At 43.2% G+C, this 18,591-nt stretch overlaps 1 protein-coding gene across 1 annotated transcript in view; it reads right to left on the reverse strand.

Annotated features, from left to right (window-relative positions):
* Positions 1 to 372: 372 nt before the first annotated feature.
* Positions 373 to 18,591, reverse strand: part of RPN2 (ribophorin II) — a 31,770-nt gene continuing 13,551 nt past the window's right edge. Inside the window, exons 8-17 of the mRNA XM_065414117.1 lie at positions 18,302 to 18,420; positions 17,203 to 17,308; positions 14,199 to 14,290; positions 13,008 to 13,122; positions 12,045 to 12,239; positions 11,378 to 11,464; positions 10,621 to 10,716; positions 8,739 to 8,814; positions 7,802 to 7,931; positions 373 to 715 (exon numbers count right to left, since the gene is read on the reverse strand). Of these exons, the coding sequence (XP_065270189.1) occupies positions 706 to 715; positions 7,802 to 7,931; positions 8,739 to 8,814; positions 10,621 to 10,716; positions 11,378 to 11,464; positions 12,045 to 12,239; positions 13,008 to 13,122; positions 14,199 to 14,290; positions 17,203 to 17,308; positions 18,302 to 18,420 (1,026 nt within the window). The 3' untranslated portion in view covers positions 373 to 705. The remainder of the gene's footprint in view (positions 716 to 7,801; positions 7,932 to 8,738; positions 8,815 to 10,620; positions 10,717 to 11,377; positions 11,465 to 12,044; positions 12,240 to 13,007; positions 13,123 to 14,198; positions 14,291 to 17,202; positions 17,309 to 18,301; positions 18,421 to 18,591) is intronic.

Raw genomic sequence — 18,591 nt, forward strand, 5'->3', positions numbered from 1 at the left:
AATACAAACAGAGGCCCCGTCTACACAGTCTTCCAGTGCAAGCAGCAGGAGAAATGCAGATGTGGGCTTCCCAGTTGTATCCTCTGCAACCATCATTCAAGACAGCACAAGAGTAGAAAGTCCTGCTGCACAAACTTCTTTACACTGGAATAGAATGGGGCGAGGCCAAGGAAGGACCTGAAAGCAAGTGCCAGGCACACTGCAGGAGCAGCATCATGAAAAGAGAAGCTTCACACAACAGTATGCCTTGCCTAGAATAAAGAAATTATGGGCTAAGCAAAGCCAGTGAAAACGTGTTTCACTCTCACATGGAACCCAAAGTTACATCACAGCCTCTGAAGCAGCTGGGAATAAAACATTGAACCCTTCTTTCCTCTCATCATCCTCTTTATTCCACAAGGGGGGAAAATGTCAGAATTACAAAATCTGCACTGTCAGAATTTAAACACTTGGGGGGAGGGGGGTGAAGAGGGAGGGAAGAAAAGACATGGCCTTTGCTGGTTTAATTCCAAAATTGCTCAAACAGCCACTAAAAACAAGTGAGGGAAAACATTCAAAAAAAATAAAAAGTATAACCACAATTCTCTTGACTTCATAAAAAAAATTCTTTTCTGCCTTCCAACTTCTGGCCTTTGGACTGTTTCTTGGCCACTTTTCTGTGTAGATTTGAGTTTTTTCCCTCCTATTTCATCCATTCTTCTGGTACTAATGTGTCCTGAAAGGAAAGAGAAATCCGAACAAAATTAACATTTTCAATGCAAGGTTGAAATTCCTTGCTCATTAAGTGTCCTGTGCTCTTTTGAAGGAAGACACAGGATTTCTTTTTACATGGCAAAGATGTAATAAACCGTATCATAACGTAACAGGGGGGGGGGCAAACAGAAGGAGCAGTGAAATGTCCAGAAAACGCAAAGGTGGATTTCTGGCAAATGGCAGAGGTGACCAGCCTTGCAAAACAAAAACTGAATTAAAAAATGGTGGCTGAGTGCAAAGCTTTCAACAGGCTTAGTCTAATTCTTAAACTTACCAAGAAACTGCTGGTTTATGCAATTAGAATGAGTGGGTTTGGATCTTTGGGCTGGTCTACACTGGGGGGGGGGGGGAATCACTCTAAGATACGCAACTTCAGCTACGAGAATAGCGTAGCTGAAGTAGACGCATCTTAGATCGATTTATCTCGGGTCCTCACAGCGCGGGATCGACGGCCGCGGCTCCCCTGTCGACTCCGCTTCGGAACTCCACCAGAGCGAGAGGCGGGAGTCGACGGGGAGCGCATTCGGGGATCGATTTATGACGCGATAAATCGATCCCCGATAGATCGATTATTACCCGCCGATCCGGCGGGTAGTGAAGACGTACCCTTAAAAGGAAGACTTAAAATGTCTTCTCCAAATTAAAACCTGAGCCAAGAGAAATCTAACACATACATGACAAACCCATGTCCTGGGAAGGGACAAGACACCTGCAGGATCCACTGACTTCAATTAGAGCCATGGGTGCTCAGCACTCTTGAGTCAGGCCCCAACACTCTGCAGAGTTCAGAGCGTGCACGTACACTGAACTCTGTTACAGGAAAGTGCAAACTGATGCATTCTTGGAGTATCAGAGCAACCCTGGCTGTGGTTTTGAGGGGCTGGCAAAGACAACTGCCTGCAGCTGACAGCATTTAGCTCTGGCTAAGGGAGAAGTGTTCAAGGGACACACAATGCCATTCCTTACCTACTCCACACTGGGGCACCGAGAATTTAATGTTACGAACATTCATCAGCCAAAGCAAAGTGACACTAAGCTCACATATGGATATCAAGCCAATTCCTCTCTAGTTATGTCAGCTTTTTCGTGTGTGTAGTCCAAGTTTCAAAAGCACCCGCGAGGGAGTTGAGAGGTGGTGCTAGGGGTGTCTTGAAAGGGTCTGAAAAGGGACATGAGGCCAAATCTTCAACTCATAGACTCATAGACTTTAAGGTCAGAAGGGACCATTATGATCATCTAGTCTGACCTCCCGCATGATGCAGGCCACAAAAGCTGACCCACCCACTCCTGGAATAATTCTCTCCCTTGACTCAGCTGTTGAAGTCCCCAAATCATGATTTAAAGACTTCAAGTTGCAGAGAATCCTCCAGCAAGCGACCCCTGCCCCATGCTGCGGAGGAAGGCGAAAAACCTCCAGGGCCTCTGCCAATCTACCCTGGAGGAAAATTCCTTCCCGACCCCAAATATGACGATCAGCAGAACCCCGAGCATGCAGGCAAGATTCTCCAGCCAGACCCTCATTGACCATTGATACTAATTACCAGCGATGGCACGTTATTGACCTATTGACTAAAATCACGTTATCCCATCAAACCATCCCCTCCATAAACTTATCAAGCTTAATCTTAAAGCCAGAGAGGTCTTTCACCCCCACTGTTTCCCTCGGAAGGCTGTTCCAGAACTTCACCCCTCTGATGGTTAGAAACCGTCGTCTAATTTCAAGCCTAAACTTCCCGACGGCCAGTTTATATCCATTTGTTCTCGTGTCCACATTAGTACTGAGCTGAAATAATTCCTCTCCCTCCCTGGTATTTATCCCTCTTTTTTTTTTTAGGCTCGACCTGGTGGCCGAGTGGGGACTTGGAAAATTTTACAGCCGCTTCCCGGGGCTTGACCTGGTGGCCGTTGTGGACACTAAATGTACTCATGCACATGTAACACAAAGCATACTTGATACAGATTGGGCAATTACAAATGTAAACAGCAATTTGTACTCACAAGTAACAGTGCTATGTTTTAAGGATACAGTTCCTGTGCCTGTATTTTTGTACATAAAATTTAGTCCCCCTTTGAAAATTTGAATCCTGGGTCCTAGTTATGTGTGCCTAGAGCACTGGGTAGGTACAATTCTATATACTTCAAAAAATCAAATAGAAGCTTGAGAGATCTTTCAGCAGTGTATTCTGCAATGGTTTCAATTCTATCAGATGAATGGTATTACAGTCTGATTCTCTCTCTCAACCCTGAAAGAGTGCACAGTGTAGGAGAAATGAAGGATATCACACATGCACAGAAACAAGAGACATGCAGAAAGACAGGCAGCATGCTGGGCAGTCTGGCCCCCACAGGACTATTGCATGGTAAATGGGAACCTTCCCCATTCCAAATTAACAGCAGAAATGAAGGGCTTTATATTGGGAAAGTGATGTGGGGGAGATCTGAAAATGATTTCATATTCGGAAGGGACTGACCACTGATGCAGGAAGCCAGGAAGGGATTTTCTTCCCATAAAGAAGAGTTTAGTTTTTTTTTAAATGCATCTCCTTCCTCTGAAGCATCAAGGGCCACATGGCTGAAGAGGGGACATCAGACATGGGGGCCAGGGCTTTTAGGTGGCATGGAACATTCTCTCTCGAGGTGCCTGCCTGGCTGGCTGGTTGGTTTTGGCTCACATGCTCCAGGTCTAACTGCTTGCCGTGTGGGGTCAGGAAGGAATTTGGGTTTTTTTCACCTTTCTCTACAGCATGGAGGGCAAGTCACTTGCAAGATTATCTGACTATATCTTATTTAATTATTTCCCTGCCATTACATAGGCCATGAGCACTGGTGCACCTTGGTCCTGCCTGTGGCACATAACAGTCTAGTCTCCTGCGGGCTGTAACGCTTTGGCCTAATTTGGGTTGTTGGGTTTAGCGTGTGGGTGTTGGTGCCTGTGATATACAGGCAGTCAGACTAGATGATGTAGCAGTCCCTTCTGGCCTTAAACTCTATGATGCCACAGAGGGAGCCATCAAATCTAGTCTGATTTGATACTTGGATAAATCACAGCTTGGGTCACAAGTCAAAAGAGGTGGGTGGTTTGGCCTTGCTTCTACTGGATATCTGATTACCCACTCCACAAAGCCACACCCAGTTCAACCTGACTCTCAGTCTCTGGTAAAGATACCCAGGAATGAAATAGCAGAAACAGTGCAGGTCAGTGCAACTTTGTACAGCGACCACTTCCACTACGCTCACCTCTAGACTACATTCTCCATTCACTTACAGGCATGATAATCCCCCTCCCCCACGCCGGGTTTCTGTGATTAATTTAGCTTTTGTTTCATTGTCGTATAGAATCCTTAGGCCCACAATAAAAAGGATGCACATGTGTTTGTGTATGTATGTGTCACATAAACTTGGGAGAGTGAAGGCTTCACACAGAAGTCGTTTTCTCTTAATGCACGTAGATAACAGAACAACATCTAAAGACAGCTATAATTAAAAATAATACACCCCCACCCCCGATTCAAAGCCATACGTGACAGGTTGGAAAGTGGCTTCAGTTAAGATTTCTTTTGGCCGAGGAGTGAGCGATGAGAATGAAATGAAGTAGCCAGAATGCCTGGGAAAGGCAAATTCCAGAAGAGCCCTTACTTCTAGGAAGAGCAACCCCCTTTTACCGCAGCGTTCTATACTTTGCCAACCTACTGCTCTGTTCTGCAGCAATCCTGCCAAAAGGAGAGAGGGAAAAGATTCAGAGGACAGCGAGGAGGAGAGCAGCCCGGCTCCAGGAACTGGAGCAGATGAAAGAAAAAGCAAAAAGCAAAACCAGGGCTTCCAGTACCTTCAATAAAGACACAGGGATAGGCCAAGCATTACTGCTGCTACCTCTCCTGTGCTGCCCACACCAGGAGAATGGCTTTGACTCAAAGTCTGTGTCAGGTAGCCATTGCTCTGAGTATCTGACATAGGCTAGCAACAAGGGTTACGCTGGGCTGGCAGTAAGCCAACAAAAGATGCCTTTTAGTAGCTTATTCTCATATGAGAACCTGAAGGATGGGCCACCTCCACAGTCAGGTGGAAGTTCTATTTTAAAGTTGGCATTTTGGTAAAAGCTCTTACGTGTCACAACCAATGAAACTGTATGGCTCAACATGGAGAGGCTGTTTAGAGAGGTAGGGAGTAAGCCATCCCCCATTTATCTGCTAACAGAAGCCCTGGTAGAGCTGAACCAGTCAGAGATAAGCTTCAATTAATCTCCTTTGCCTGCTTCTCCAGATTTCTTAATATAGACACTAACAATTTCTGGTTTTACTTTTACCATTTCTATTTATCGTCTTAGCAAGAAGCAAACTTCAGACTTACTAACAATTGAAATACAGGAATGAATGACAAAACACAGCTCCATCAGAAAAGAACTCCTGCTAGAGAACTCTATGCAAAGAAGGAGAGGGGAAATACCACATTGAGCATCCCGAGCATGGCTGGAAAATGCTGCTTTGAGAAGGGATTGAGCTCTGACGATCTAGCTGATTATCTTTGCCCAGCTGCAGTCTCCGCATACTGCTTAATTTTAAAGGTAATAAATCAGTATAAAGTTACTGAAAATACTATTTTTCTCTCGGGTTTTATGGGTCAGATTGCTTTGTAAAAAATGTGTGAACATGCATGTGCAAACTCCTTCCAGGGGACCAACAAGGGCAAGGTAAAAAAAGAGAACAAGTTTGACTAAAAATGTGTTAAGGGGTAAGCCCAGCAGCCAGGCATCGCACTCGCAAGACAGGGATCAAAGCCTGAATCTTTAAATTAGACTCAAAGTGACAGCAGTTGAGTGTGGCAACTGAGGGGACTCGAGGCTCTGAGGAAGAAAATGGCTGAGACTCAGTCTGTAGTGATGTTGGGGTCAGGGAGCAACAACCTGAAGGCAGCCTAAGTGCGTGTGTGTTTGAAAGATGAGGTTGCAGTAGCGAGGTATGTATGAGAAGGATCTATGGATACTCTGATTAGAGGGCCGAGGATACATCTACGGGGTGATGGTAGCTAACTAAGCTTTAGATTCATGTTCTTATAAAGGTTTGCTTTCACTAGGAAGGTTTGTGCTGATGGGTAAGCCACAGGGAATACTGACAGCAATTGTGCAGGCTAGGGAAGGTCTTGCATGGGGCATCAGGAAAGTAGCTGGTTACATGCTCGCACTCCCACCTTCCTTGAAGAGTGTCATCTTTATAATAGTGGGGAAGGGAGGGAAATTCCACATGCACAGCAAGTTAGAACTGTAGTCTCATGGCTGATGTCTTTTAAAGGCCAATCCAACAGGAGTCTTTCCCGTGGCTTTAATGGGAATTGAATCAACCCTATAGTATAGGGAAGTCAAAGCAACATCCCCTTTACCACAAAAGCATTTACCACCCAGTAAGTGGAGCTGTGGAAGGTTGGAACTTCAGAGTACCCTTATAATGAAAGTTACTGTAAATGTTTGATACACCAGGGAGTGAACACTCTCTTCAGAGCATGTGCTTTGTTGTAAGTACAGTTCTTCCAAGGAAAGCCTTATGGCCTAGACTTTCAAACCTGGATACCTCAAATTAGGCTCCCAAGTCTGCATTTAGGCATCTAAATGAGCGGGCTGGCTCTCAAAAATGCTAAGCCACCAGCAGCTTCAGTGAAATCCATAGAATCATAGAAGTGTGGCGCCTAAAAGTGGACACAGTTCTCCAGCTGAGGCCTCACCAATGCTGAATAGAGCTGTACAAATACCTCCCGTGTCTTACATACGACACTCCTGTTAATACAACCCAGAATATTAGCCTTTTTTGCAACTGCATTACATTGTTGGGTCATCTTCAATTTGTGATCCACTATAACCCCCTGATCCTTTTCAGCAATACTACCGCCTAGCCAGTTATTCCTCATTTTGTAGTTGTACATTTGATTTTTCCTTCCTAAATGAAGTGTTCTGCACTTGTCTTTACTGAATTTCATCTTGGCGATTTCAGACCAATTCTCTAATTTGTCAAGGTCATTTTGAATTCTAATCCTGTCCTCCTAAGTGCTTGCGGCTTGGTGTCATTCACAAATTTTCTACACATACTGTCCACTTCATTATCCAAGTCGTTAATGAAACTATTGAATAGTACCAGACACGAGAGAGACCCACCCTGTGGGGCCCCACTAGTCGCAGCTTCCCAGTTTGACAGAGAACCTTTGATAACTACTCTTTGAGTAGTTTCTCAATCAGTTTTGCACCCACCTTATATTTCATCTACACCACACTTCCCTAGTTTGCTTATGAGAATGTCATGTGGGACTGTGTCAAAAGCAATACTAAAAATCAAGATATATAGCATCTACTGCTCCCCCTATCCACCAGGCTGGTAACCCTGTCCAAGAAGGAAATTAGGTTGGTTTGGCATGATTTGTTCCTGACAAATCCATGCTGGCTATTCCTTATACACCTCTACCCCGATATAACGCGACCCGATATAACATGAATTCGGATATAATGCGGTAAAGCAGTGCTCCGGGGGGGCGGGGCTGCGCACTCCGATGGATCAAAGCAAGTTCAATATAACGCAGTTTCACCTATAACGTGGTAAGATTTTTTGGCTCCCGAGGACAGCGTTATATCGGGGTAGAGGTGTAAACTCTATTATCCGCCATGCTTGCTGCTGGCTGTTCTGCACTTCTGAGAAACAGCCCATTCATTTAGGTGCCTTAATTTAGGCCCCAAGTTGAAAAGTCTTGGCCTGTGACTTCAGGAAAACCCATGTTCTGTCAATGCCCAAGGAAGAGCACACATTCCCTCTCTCAAAATTCAAAGTATTTGATCAATTCATTGAGCTGCTTTATAATCCACTCTCCTCAAAACTCCACAGCTGGTAATTCTCCAGTGACAGCCACCCCTACTGCAAGCAGCTAGACTACTTGCTATTTAGCACTCCATTAGGTGTTTGTGCTGAAAATGGCCAGTGGAACATGGCCGCCTTCCTGTCAACATGGCCGCCTTCCTTCCCCCGGCTTTGTGGAAACCAGACCCTACAGTTACATCCACATCCCTTCCTCTTACCTCTTTACTGCTTTCTGGGCCAACATTCTGTTGCCTGCCAGGAATGTGACACTGCCCAAGATGGCCAGGTACTTCAGAGTCTGGAACATGTTCAGTTGAGTCCAATAGACATACATGAGCCCCAACATGGCTATGAAGAGACAAGACAGAAAGTCTCATTTCAAAGCAAGACCCTGGTTAAAACTGTTCATGCCACTAGACGGTTTAGAAGTAACATATTGTGCTGCCACCCCTCAGCCTTGGATTCCATTCTCTCTCTGGCTCCTTGGCCCAGGAGAACCAGAGAGACTCTGCAGTCAGTTCCATGGGAACAAGGGCCTTGTGCCATTGTCATTGATGAAAGAGCAGCACTGGTGAGTTATGTCCAATTCTCTTCAAATGGAAGGTTGGTGGATGCAATATGAAGGTTTGTGAGTGTTAGAGGAGGAGGATCTTCCAGGGTTCTGCGAGGGACCAAAAAAACCAATGAGAATTCAGAGCTCTCAGAGAAAACTAGGTCCCATCCATTCCTGATGAGGACAAGTTGGTCTACAGTGTGTGCGCGTGTGTATAAATAGACTCAAGAAGAAGCATAGGGAGACCCCATAGGCCTTCATCCCCACTCTACTGCCTCAAAAAAAATCCCCCATCTACCAAAGGGTGAATACACAATAAAAATAGTGACCTCTGATATGAAGAGTGCTATTAAGTGTAGGTAAGTGGTGTGCAAGAGGAGCCTAGTATAATGACAGCTGTTATAAGCTGATGGACAAAACAGGTTTGTTTATCACCATATTAACAATTCTGAAAGGCAGAAAGGAAGAGGAAAACGAGAGAGAAACGTTATGCTATTAAGTCATTACAGTTAATAGGTTGTGAGTCCATTTATCATCAGAGTACATCTGTAAAGTCCATGTGGGAAGGAGGTCATACAAAGCAAAGAGCCTCTGGCACTTACCAGCATGACCCAGGTGAAAGATAATGGTGCTGGGAGCGAAGCTGAAATTGGAGATGTTGGCACCAATCTTTATCCACTGAAAGAAAAAATAAAACCCCAATCACAATGGATTTATTAGACATTAGCTTTTATTTGTCATCAGTTAACCACAAAGTTCTTCAACATGCCTTTCAAACTGGAGTTGCTTCAAATTCCTCATCAATTAAAATGATGGCCAAGACTGCAAAACCAACTTGTTTGTTACTGCTTGTCCACATGAGAAAACAGCCTGGAGTAGTTACTGTGGGAGAGCTATTGCAGAACAGCTATTCCACAATAGCTCCCCACACCGCACTAACAGTGTCTTTGTGTGGTTTAGCTTCAATTCACACCTGAGTTTATTTCACAATAGCTTCCCTGTGTAGACAAGCCCTTAAACAGTGGCCAACCCAAGATCCCATCTACTTCTGCCAAGCTTTTAAGGCAGAAGACACTGCTCCTAGTTGCAATAACGAGTCTGTTTCATGAAAGCAATCAGTTAGCTGGTATTTAACTCTTAAAGAAATACTATCTTGGAGTCTGCAGGATCTCACAAGTATTTTGCTAAACAAAGCCTCCAAACCCATCCTTCCCTCAGAAAAATCTGATTTGCCTTGAATTCATATGAATAAAACTGGTAACTGTGAACATAATGTTCTGTTACTGAACCCAGGATGAAACTAGCTACAATTCTAGAAGAAATAAAAGGTTATGAATGACCATGTAATAATGTCAGTTTGAAGGGAGTAGAAGAGAAGACGAAAAGGAGAAGCATCACTGAGGGAGTGCTGGCTAAGTCATCAACAAGTGCACCATGGATTCCCAAGGTAACTGGACACGGCTCTGTCCGATTGCCCCCAAGCCTTCAGAAGAGGAGAGGTTGCATTTGGAACACACAATGAGGTAAGGATGAGGGTTCAAAGAGGAGCCATATGTTTATCCCACCAAACCATGTATAATTTAACTTGATGAGCAGAGAGATTTTAAAGTATACCAAGCAAGTTCTAAAGTGGTGTTTAGTTGATGACAGGTGCTTGGCTGATGCTGTACATTTCACCTCTGTCAATATGGACTCAAATGCTGATTAGGTCCACAAGTGGGAATCAATCTGGTGGTCTCTCAGCCAAGTCCTTTAGCATGTGAATCCACATCACAAAAAATTGCCATGCAGTTTGGTATGACTGCCTTTGTTCTGGAAGAATCTAAGGCTGGAACAGCAGGGGCAACTGAGGTCAGAACCTGAGGTCAGCAGAGCCATGTGGGAGAAGCTTACACTGTATGATGCCTCATCCTAATCAGTGCTCTTAGTTTTCTAACTGGAGCATGAATTCAGCAAAACAATTTAGGGACAGGAAGTTAGAACTGAAGCTAGTCCAACCCTTTGCACCTAGATTGAGCCCTGAGTAGCTCCATTAATTTGCTTGTAACATCCCATTTCCATAATGCCCTGCCTTGTTAACATCAGGCTCTTTCTAAGGACTGGAGAGAAGCTATATCAGCCAATAAGTAATATTGTGAGTGAGGCAAGGATTCCTCTAGTCACCTGATAGCCTCTCATTCAATGTCTGGGAATCAAAACTGCACTTTTACCGAGGCTAAGGGGCTTTATTACATTTTCCTTAACCTGTTCAGTGCCTTAAGATGATTTGCTGGAAGTCCAGCATAGAATGAAACAGAACCAGAGAGTTATCTGAGTTAGAAGGGACATCTAGGAAGACACTGTTCTTCCCTCTGTATCACAGCAAGACTGACTTAATTACTCCTAACCAGAGTGTAGGTAAGAGGTGTGGCTGTAGTTGTTTACTGTGCTAGTTTTGGGTTGTAGGGCAGAAGAGAAATTCTATATGGAATCTATTCAACTTACCAGAATGAACAGCAAAAACAGCGGGGAGAGGATCAAGGCTGTGAATGTGTTGGACACCACTGTAGGAGGCCTCTTCTCAGGTTCCCTGAACAGGTGCTGTGGAGAGAAGTCCCTTTAGAAGCACTTCACAAGAATAGTTTCAGCTCAACAGGTGACAAGTTTCTGTCCCAGCAACAGGTCCCACACACTAATTTTGATTGGGGTGGCCCCTTTATGTATCAAAGGCCCAGTCCATGTCTTTCTTGTGGAAGTGTCTCCCCCTCCCAAATGTAATTCCTTGCTTTCTTGCAATGTCAATTTTTCCTTGTAGTCTGTAAAACAGGGAATCTCTGGCTACTCAGCATGCACCATGGATGCTACTCTATGAGCTGACCTGGAGGGAGAGGTAGGGGGAGAGATCTTTAGGAGCTGGAAGCTTTCTTTGGTCTCCACTTGATGAAGCATAGAAAGTGTGATCTCTAACAGAGATCAGAGACAGAGTGTGTTCTCATTGAGGAGATCCATATCTGAGCAATGATGGCACAATATTTTGTTGCCATACCACTGGGACACAGAGTTTATTTCTGCCTACTGATAAGTAATGCGACCCCAAACTCCCTATCCACCAAGAAGTTATTTTTGTTTTCCTCTAATGGGCATCACTAACATGGCGAAGATGCTCTCGTATGGAAGGCTACTTTTTAAGACTGTCACTGATAAGGGTAAAAGTGAAATATTCTATCAAAAATAGAATTCATTCCCATCTTTTGAGCTGTACCTGGATTTCTGGCTTGGGAATGAAAAGCTTCTTTGACTGGACTGCGGATGGAGCCTCTTCCTCTGGGAATTTGATAACAACATCAGCCTGAAATGGAATTGAACAAAATTACAAAGCCATGACCCTGGTGTATGACCTATAAAGGCTATTACACCCCCCTTCCCCCACAGAGACAGACTCCCCAACATAATGAAGGCATTAAAGACGACTAAGCAATTCAGCCACACTACAATGAACAACGCACCACATAGACCTACTGAATTGCATTTTAAACTGACATTTCCTTTTCTGAACAGGGAAGGGAATGCCCTTCATTTAGCACTATGCAGCTGGATATGTTCAAATCCCAGCTGGTACACACAAGCTACTTCCAGGGACAGCTTGCTTCTGAGCCTAAGCCCAGTCAGTACAGGACTGTCTCAGAGAGCCTGTTCCATGGCTGCTCTTCCATGACACACAGAGCTGAAAAGTCATTCTAGTCTTGCTTTTGCACCGATTCAATTTTTTTTTTTTTTAAACCAAGAGTCTACATATGCCATAAAAGGAAGCAAGTTCAGCCACACAGAACTACAGCGTTTGTCTCTTTATTCTTCTAGGCTTCTATTATTGCTTCTCGCTACACTGTCAGTGATCCCACAACCACGTCACTGCACAGTCGGCAACATACCACATTCCACAGGATTGGATTTTCCAGAGTGGCATCTCCAATTATCAAGTAAAGGGTGTAGGTACCAGAGGCAGAATCAAACTCTGTCTTTCTCTCAGCAGTGTCCAGTTCAAACTTGTACACATTCTTGCTGTCTGGTTCTGCGACAAACACCACCTCCTGCCCAGTCTTTGGGTTGTGAAGACGGACAAATGTCTGAGAAGGAAAGTGATAATGGCTTTATACTTATAGAGGGATTTTCATCGCAGGAAGAAATCCTGGTTTTGACACATTGAGGCAGGCAAGTATTCATATTTTACAGATGGGGAAACTGAGGCACATGGTGGCAAGTGATGTACCTAAAGTTAGTGACTCAGTGGCAGAGCTAGAAATAGAATTCAGGAGTACTGACTACTGGACACCTTACTGAATCACTTGAACACAATCCTTCCCACAGTAGCCACACTAATATAGGAACCAGCGCAGTCCATAAAGTCTCTTGGGTGCTGGCCATTTCCTGCTGTGGCTGCAATGAGCGCTACTTGCAATGTATTACTATCATCACATGCCTGGTCTCTGGACTGTGAGGCTGGTACATCGAATGCAACCTTAGGTGTGAGAGTTTCAGGGAACATTCTGTATCCAAGGTAGAAATGCACTTTTACAGCACAGGATGTAGCTTCCTCCACTCTGTATTTGTTTCTCTAAATAAGCCATGAAGTAAAGCTTAGCAGAGGCTTATTTAAAATGTAACAAAAAAAAGTAAGTGAATTGGATTCACTCTGTTCAGATCCAATCTTCTTTCCCTCCCTTTTGGGTGCACAAAAGTATTTATCTACAATTTTCCCATCACAATTTGTTTCAAACACAGACAATAGGATGGTTTTCAAAGCCTAAGAAAGCTTTTCAAAGAGCAACTGCTGCTTGAGATGCCTCAAGAGGCAGCATCCAGATGATAGGATAACTACATAAATTCATCCTGACCTGGTGAGGGATGAGCTCGGCTCCACTGTTCACATCCACCAGCTGGAAGGACAAGGCAAAATTCTGATGGCTGTCAGCTGTGAATGATCCTTTGGCTTTGGCTGGATAAGCTACCCTAAGGAGGAGGTGGGGGAATAAAAAGAGATTAGAGATGGTTTTCCAACAGAGGGTTTGGAGTCACTGACATGTAAGTCTGGCTAACAGTGTCACGATTTACTCATGGGGGACTTACTGTAGATTACTTGATAAAACAGACCATCAGTTCAGAGAATTAAAATGCCTCTCTGTTCCATCACTGCCCTCCCACAAAACTGAGGGGAAAAAAGTAATGATTTAGCATGATTTATTTCTGCAAGCTATTTGTGTATATTAAGGGGAAAATATTGGATTTAAAGAAACCCCACAAAAACTGATTTATAGTTAGAGCTGTGCAAATAATGGATTTCTTGGTTTGCTGGCAGTTCAAAAAAACAAACAAAAAAAAAAACACCCTGAAAACTAAATTTCCAATAAAGTGAAAAGTCAAAAAAAACATTGGTTTGGGTTGAATGAAATTATTTGTTTGACCGGAAACAAAATGTTTCATTTGCATTTTAAAAAAATAAAATTGAAGAAAAATTCAAGATGAAAATTTACCACTCCCAACTCAAACATTTTGTTTTGAAAATGTCAAAACAAAATGTTTTAAACTTTCAGAATATTTTGGCTGAAACAATTTGGCAAAACAGACAATTTCGCCAAATCTGCATTTCCCCCTGAAAATAAAGTCTCAGCTGACAAGTTTCACCCAGCTCTATTTGCAGTAGCATGACCTTAGACCACACATTCATCTTAGAGGTTCCTCTAGATGAAATCTGCCAATACCAGGAGCACTTAAGCAATTATTTTAACTACTTATATCTGCTAACTTGAGCACACTGCCAATATGAAGTAGCTGCATGGAAGTAACAGAGGGCTACAGGGCTTGTCTAGCTTCTGTCAGCACTTTCTTCAGTTTAAAAAAAAGCCACTTTTCCCCAATGAGCTCTCAAGGATTTGTGAGTTGAAAGGAGAAGGCACAGATACACTTCTGATGACGTTTAGATACAAAAGACTACTTGAGCTTCCATAGCAGCAGATCAGGAGGTACTGAACAGCGGCCTCGGCTCAATATTGTCATTTGTCAGTGCATATCACACAATATTGCCTTACCTTGTGGTTTTTGGTGCAATGCTTTGATCCTTATCCACAGTAGAAAGATCCACATTTGTAATGCCAACTTCTGTGGAGACCTTTACTTTCAACTGTAGCCAAGCATAATAGGGAAATTAACAGTACACCCACACACACAAAGTTCATGCCAACATTTTCCTTTAGAAGTCTAGAAATCCCCCTTACTCCCAGATGCATAAGAGATAATCGAGAACAAGTTTGAAGTACCCCTTTTGCCAGAATTTGGGGGTGGGCTGGAGACTGATCATTCATTTAGAATATACTCCCATACCAACCCCTGCACCCATGCGCCAACAATCCAGACCTCACACTGAGATCAGTAAAGTACAGCTTGTCTATTATGGTCAGATACCTGACCCTCTCCAAAGAACAGCATAGGAAGATGGTTCAAGCAACTAGATCCCGCTATACGTTTTTTAAAATTAATGGAAACGATGTATGTTACTCTGCTCGCAGTTTTTAAAATACATTTCTACTTTTCTCAGTTCCTATTAATATCTAGCTAACAAGTCTGACAGTAACCTGCTATATTTTTCTTGCCTTAGACCTCTGGTAGGTCTTTCTGCACAATCTCTTACCACCAGGCAAAACCAAAGGACTCACAAATGCTACTGGCCTCTACTTCAATTTAGCAAATTCTCCTTTATGATTAGAGTCAAGTTATTATTTGTATTGCAGTGGCCCCAAGGAGTCCCAGTCATGGACCAGGACCCTGCTGTGCTAGGTGCTGTACAAACAGGACAGCCCCTGCCCCAAGAGTTGACAATCCAAGTAATCAATCAAATCAAGTGGGATTTACTTCCAGCTTTCTCCCAATCATAAATAGTTGCTGCAGAGTATAGCTTTTAATTGGCACATTTGTTCTCCTCACATAAGAATGGCCACACTGGGTCAGAGCACTGGGTCCAACTAGCCCAGTATCCTGTCTTCCAACAGTGGCCAATACAAACTGCTTCAGAGGGAATGAACAGAACAGGCAATCATTGAGTGATCCATCCCGTCGTCCAGTCCTAGCTTCTGGCAGTCACAGGCTAGGGACACTCAGAGTGTGGAGTTGCATCCCTGACCTTGTTGGCTAATAGCCGTTGATGGACCTATCCTCCATGAACTTATATAATTCTTTTTTGAACCTGTTATAATTTTGGCCTTCACACCATCTTATAAAAGCATTCCTTGGAGAGTTAAAATCTATTCATTGCCAAGATGTTTTCCCATCATGTACTATGGTTCGTTACTGTAGGGTTGCTCTGAGTTCCAGACCCTGCCACACAAGAGGATTTCTCTTACATAAAGAACTTAATTTGCAATGTTCAAAGCAAAAAAGAGGTAGGTTAGATTTTGGCCCTGCCAATCTTGACTCTGTCCCTTTACAACTGAGAATTAGAGATTTCAATACAGATGTTACCCATAAGATTTCTTGTTAGTGGATCCTGCCCCAAACTAGCCAGAGAAGAGAACTTCATATTAGTTCTAGGACAGGAACAAAGGAAGTGAGAATCTGATCCACTTCCAGTTTTAAAGGCAACTGAGAGCACCTCAGTGCTATTCCATGAAGCTCCCTTTACTGACTATTACACACAAGCCCATCTCACAAATATTTTAATGCCAGGAAATGCAGTCTTTCCACATGGAGTAATAACCCTGCAGTTTAGCTCATTACAGTCAAAAACTACTATGCATTAGGGACAATTAATGGTAATGACAGCCTCCGAACACACAGCTCCCCCGCAGCCCTCCCCGCTAACAATGAGTCTTCTTATTAGGAGACGATCACACAAAGCCATGGGCATTAATGCATTCCCCCGGTGCCACATGCCTCGAGAGAGTTTAAGCAAGACCATCAATCCCTTCCTGACACTCTAAGTGCAATTATTACCACAATTACAACGCCACTTTGATAAGCATGGCAGAGGCCAGCACTTGTAAATAAGTGTCTTCCTCCCCCCATTCTGTGCTGACTGAACTGAAAGATTTTAAATGCTAATTTTTTCATTAGCGGCAACTGAGGGCAAAAAGTTAACCCCCCAGAATACACATCACTTGAGGAGAGTGACAATTGTTCCCAACTGTCACCACTGCAGTGACTTTGTGAATGGAATGTTCTCCCTGGAGCAAATCTGGGGAAAAAGTAGAATCCCAAACATTTATTCACAATTACATTTCCTTGACTAACAGGCAGTGGGCAACTGTTCTACTAGCAGAGGTGTGTTTGAACAAGCGCTTTTTAATTTGCACCCACAACTTGACTCTCTCAGTCTTGCTCTGACACGAACATCAATGTCTACCTATTTTCAAGATGGAAGGAACATAAGTTTGACTGTAGAGTATGTACAAAGACATTAAAAATCAACTGTTTAATGTTCATGTTATATAAGGAACTGCGTAACATGGCTCTTTAACCACATCCTGAAGTTTATGGACTCAAATTCTGAATAGCTTGGAGAACCAATATTTCTAGTGAGTTCTTCCATCACTTCATACTAATGGATGTTATGCAAACAGTTGCTTTACATCGCCAATGTTACTAATCTTTGTTCTGTATTTGATGTACATATATTACCTACTAAAGGATTAATAATCAGTAAAATTACTCTAATTGATCCCCTCCAGATCTAGCTTCTGATCCTGAGGTAGTCATAACAATAATAATACAGCCTAAGCGTTGGGTACTTTTCATCAGTAGATTTCCAGGTACTTTTTGGCCATTTTACACATAGGGAAACTGAAACAGGTGAAGCGACTTGCCCCAAGGTCACAGAGCAGGCCAGTGGCAGAGCTAGGAATTCACATCCCTCCGTCCCCCCGGTCTCCTGACTCCCAGCCCCATGCTCAACCCCTTAGGCTAAATCAAAGTCTGCTGCTTTGCAGAAGATTGTGATAGCACACATTCAGTACAATGGGCCAGATCTTCATATGGGATACATTAAAAGTAGTTCCATTGAACAAACACTTGACAATTAGACAGCAATCAAAACACACCCACCTCAACTTTGTTTGCAATTAATCGACTGTCACCATCGACGCTGATGGAGAAATCATAATATCCACTGGCAGGTTTGGCATTCATGAAGTTCAGCTCAAAGATGTCTCTGTGACAACAAGAGCAGAGATATAAAGAACAGAAAACACATGCTCAACAATATCCATATAGGAAACTAACAAATAGGAAACTTGTGCAACTATACAGAAGTGAAAGGCTCCAAAGAGCAAGGTATACTAGATTTTCCTCTACTACAGCTTACAAGTATCTGAGAGAAGCAGCATATACAAATTGAAAAATATTAGCATGAATTCAGCATTTCTGGTTAAGAAGAGACTTTAACGCTTCCAAAAATAAAAATATCTTCTACATTTAAGTCTGATATTTTCTAGGTACACTAGATCGTAGTTTTATTACAGCATTTTTTCTTGTAGACAAACACTTATGCTCTATCTACAGTAACTGCAACGGTTAACAGTCATGAGCAGAAGAACAGTAAGTTTATAACAGAGTGAATTTACACAGTAAACTGGAGGGCAGGAATGATCATTTCTTTTGAAGGCGGGGCAACTTCATCTCACCCTCACAAATTCTTGCTGGATCAGTCTGAACTGATGGATTATGGCAGTAACCCCAAACATGTGGCTTTTAGGGCACCATATGTGGCTCTCGTTAAGTCCACATCTCAGGTGCAAGTCTGATGTCAGAACAAAGATAATTATGATAAGCATATACCACACTATCCAAAATAAGTAAGGCAACCCTAAGCATACAGATCAGCCCTGCCAAAATCATTCTTCATCTATCCAAGGAGTTAGGGAAAGAGGAGAAACACCATATGTTCCCTCCCAGCAGTCAGAAATATTTTTGGGTGGGGAGAATTGCATCAGTAGGGAAATGACATGTGGCAATGATTCAGTATCATTACTAAAGAGCACTCAAAGTCACTACGCTCACCAATAAATCACTATGGTGCCTTGAGTATTCCATCATTTAACAAGCGTTTCTTTCTTATGAGAGGCAGAGAAGGGGAATAATCCCCTGTTTTTATAACAGAGGTTGCTGCTTTATGTCAAACAGTAGAAACAGGTTTGTTCCTTACTCTGAAACGGCAAACGGCATCTGGTGAAGGACAGTGGCTTTGGTAGAAGCAGACTTGGCATGGTCTAGCTTTACAGCAGCTTGAGTCAGTGGCTGTGACATGACATTGGTCACTTGCAGCTAGAAAGAGAAAAAGTGGATTAGTAAGAGTGAGATCCACATTTCTGGGAAGGCTACCCAACAAGGGAGCTAATTCTTGGAAGATGGAGAAGCATCCAAAGACAACTCACTTGTAGAAATCCCCTGCCCTCTACTACTATTCCCCATGATTTGACGGCCACACATGTCAAG

The sequence above is a fragment of the Emys orbicularis genome, chromosome 12, assembly GCF_028017835.1.
Source record: "Emys orbicularis isolate rEmyOrb1 chromosome 12, rEmyOrb1.hap1, whole genome shotgun sequence".
In the NCBI taxonomy this organism is placed as follows: Eukaryota; Metazoa; Chordata; order Testudines; family Emydidae; genus Emys; species Emys orbicularis.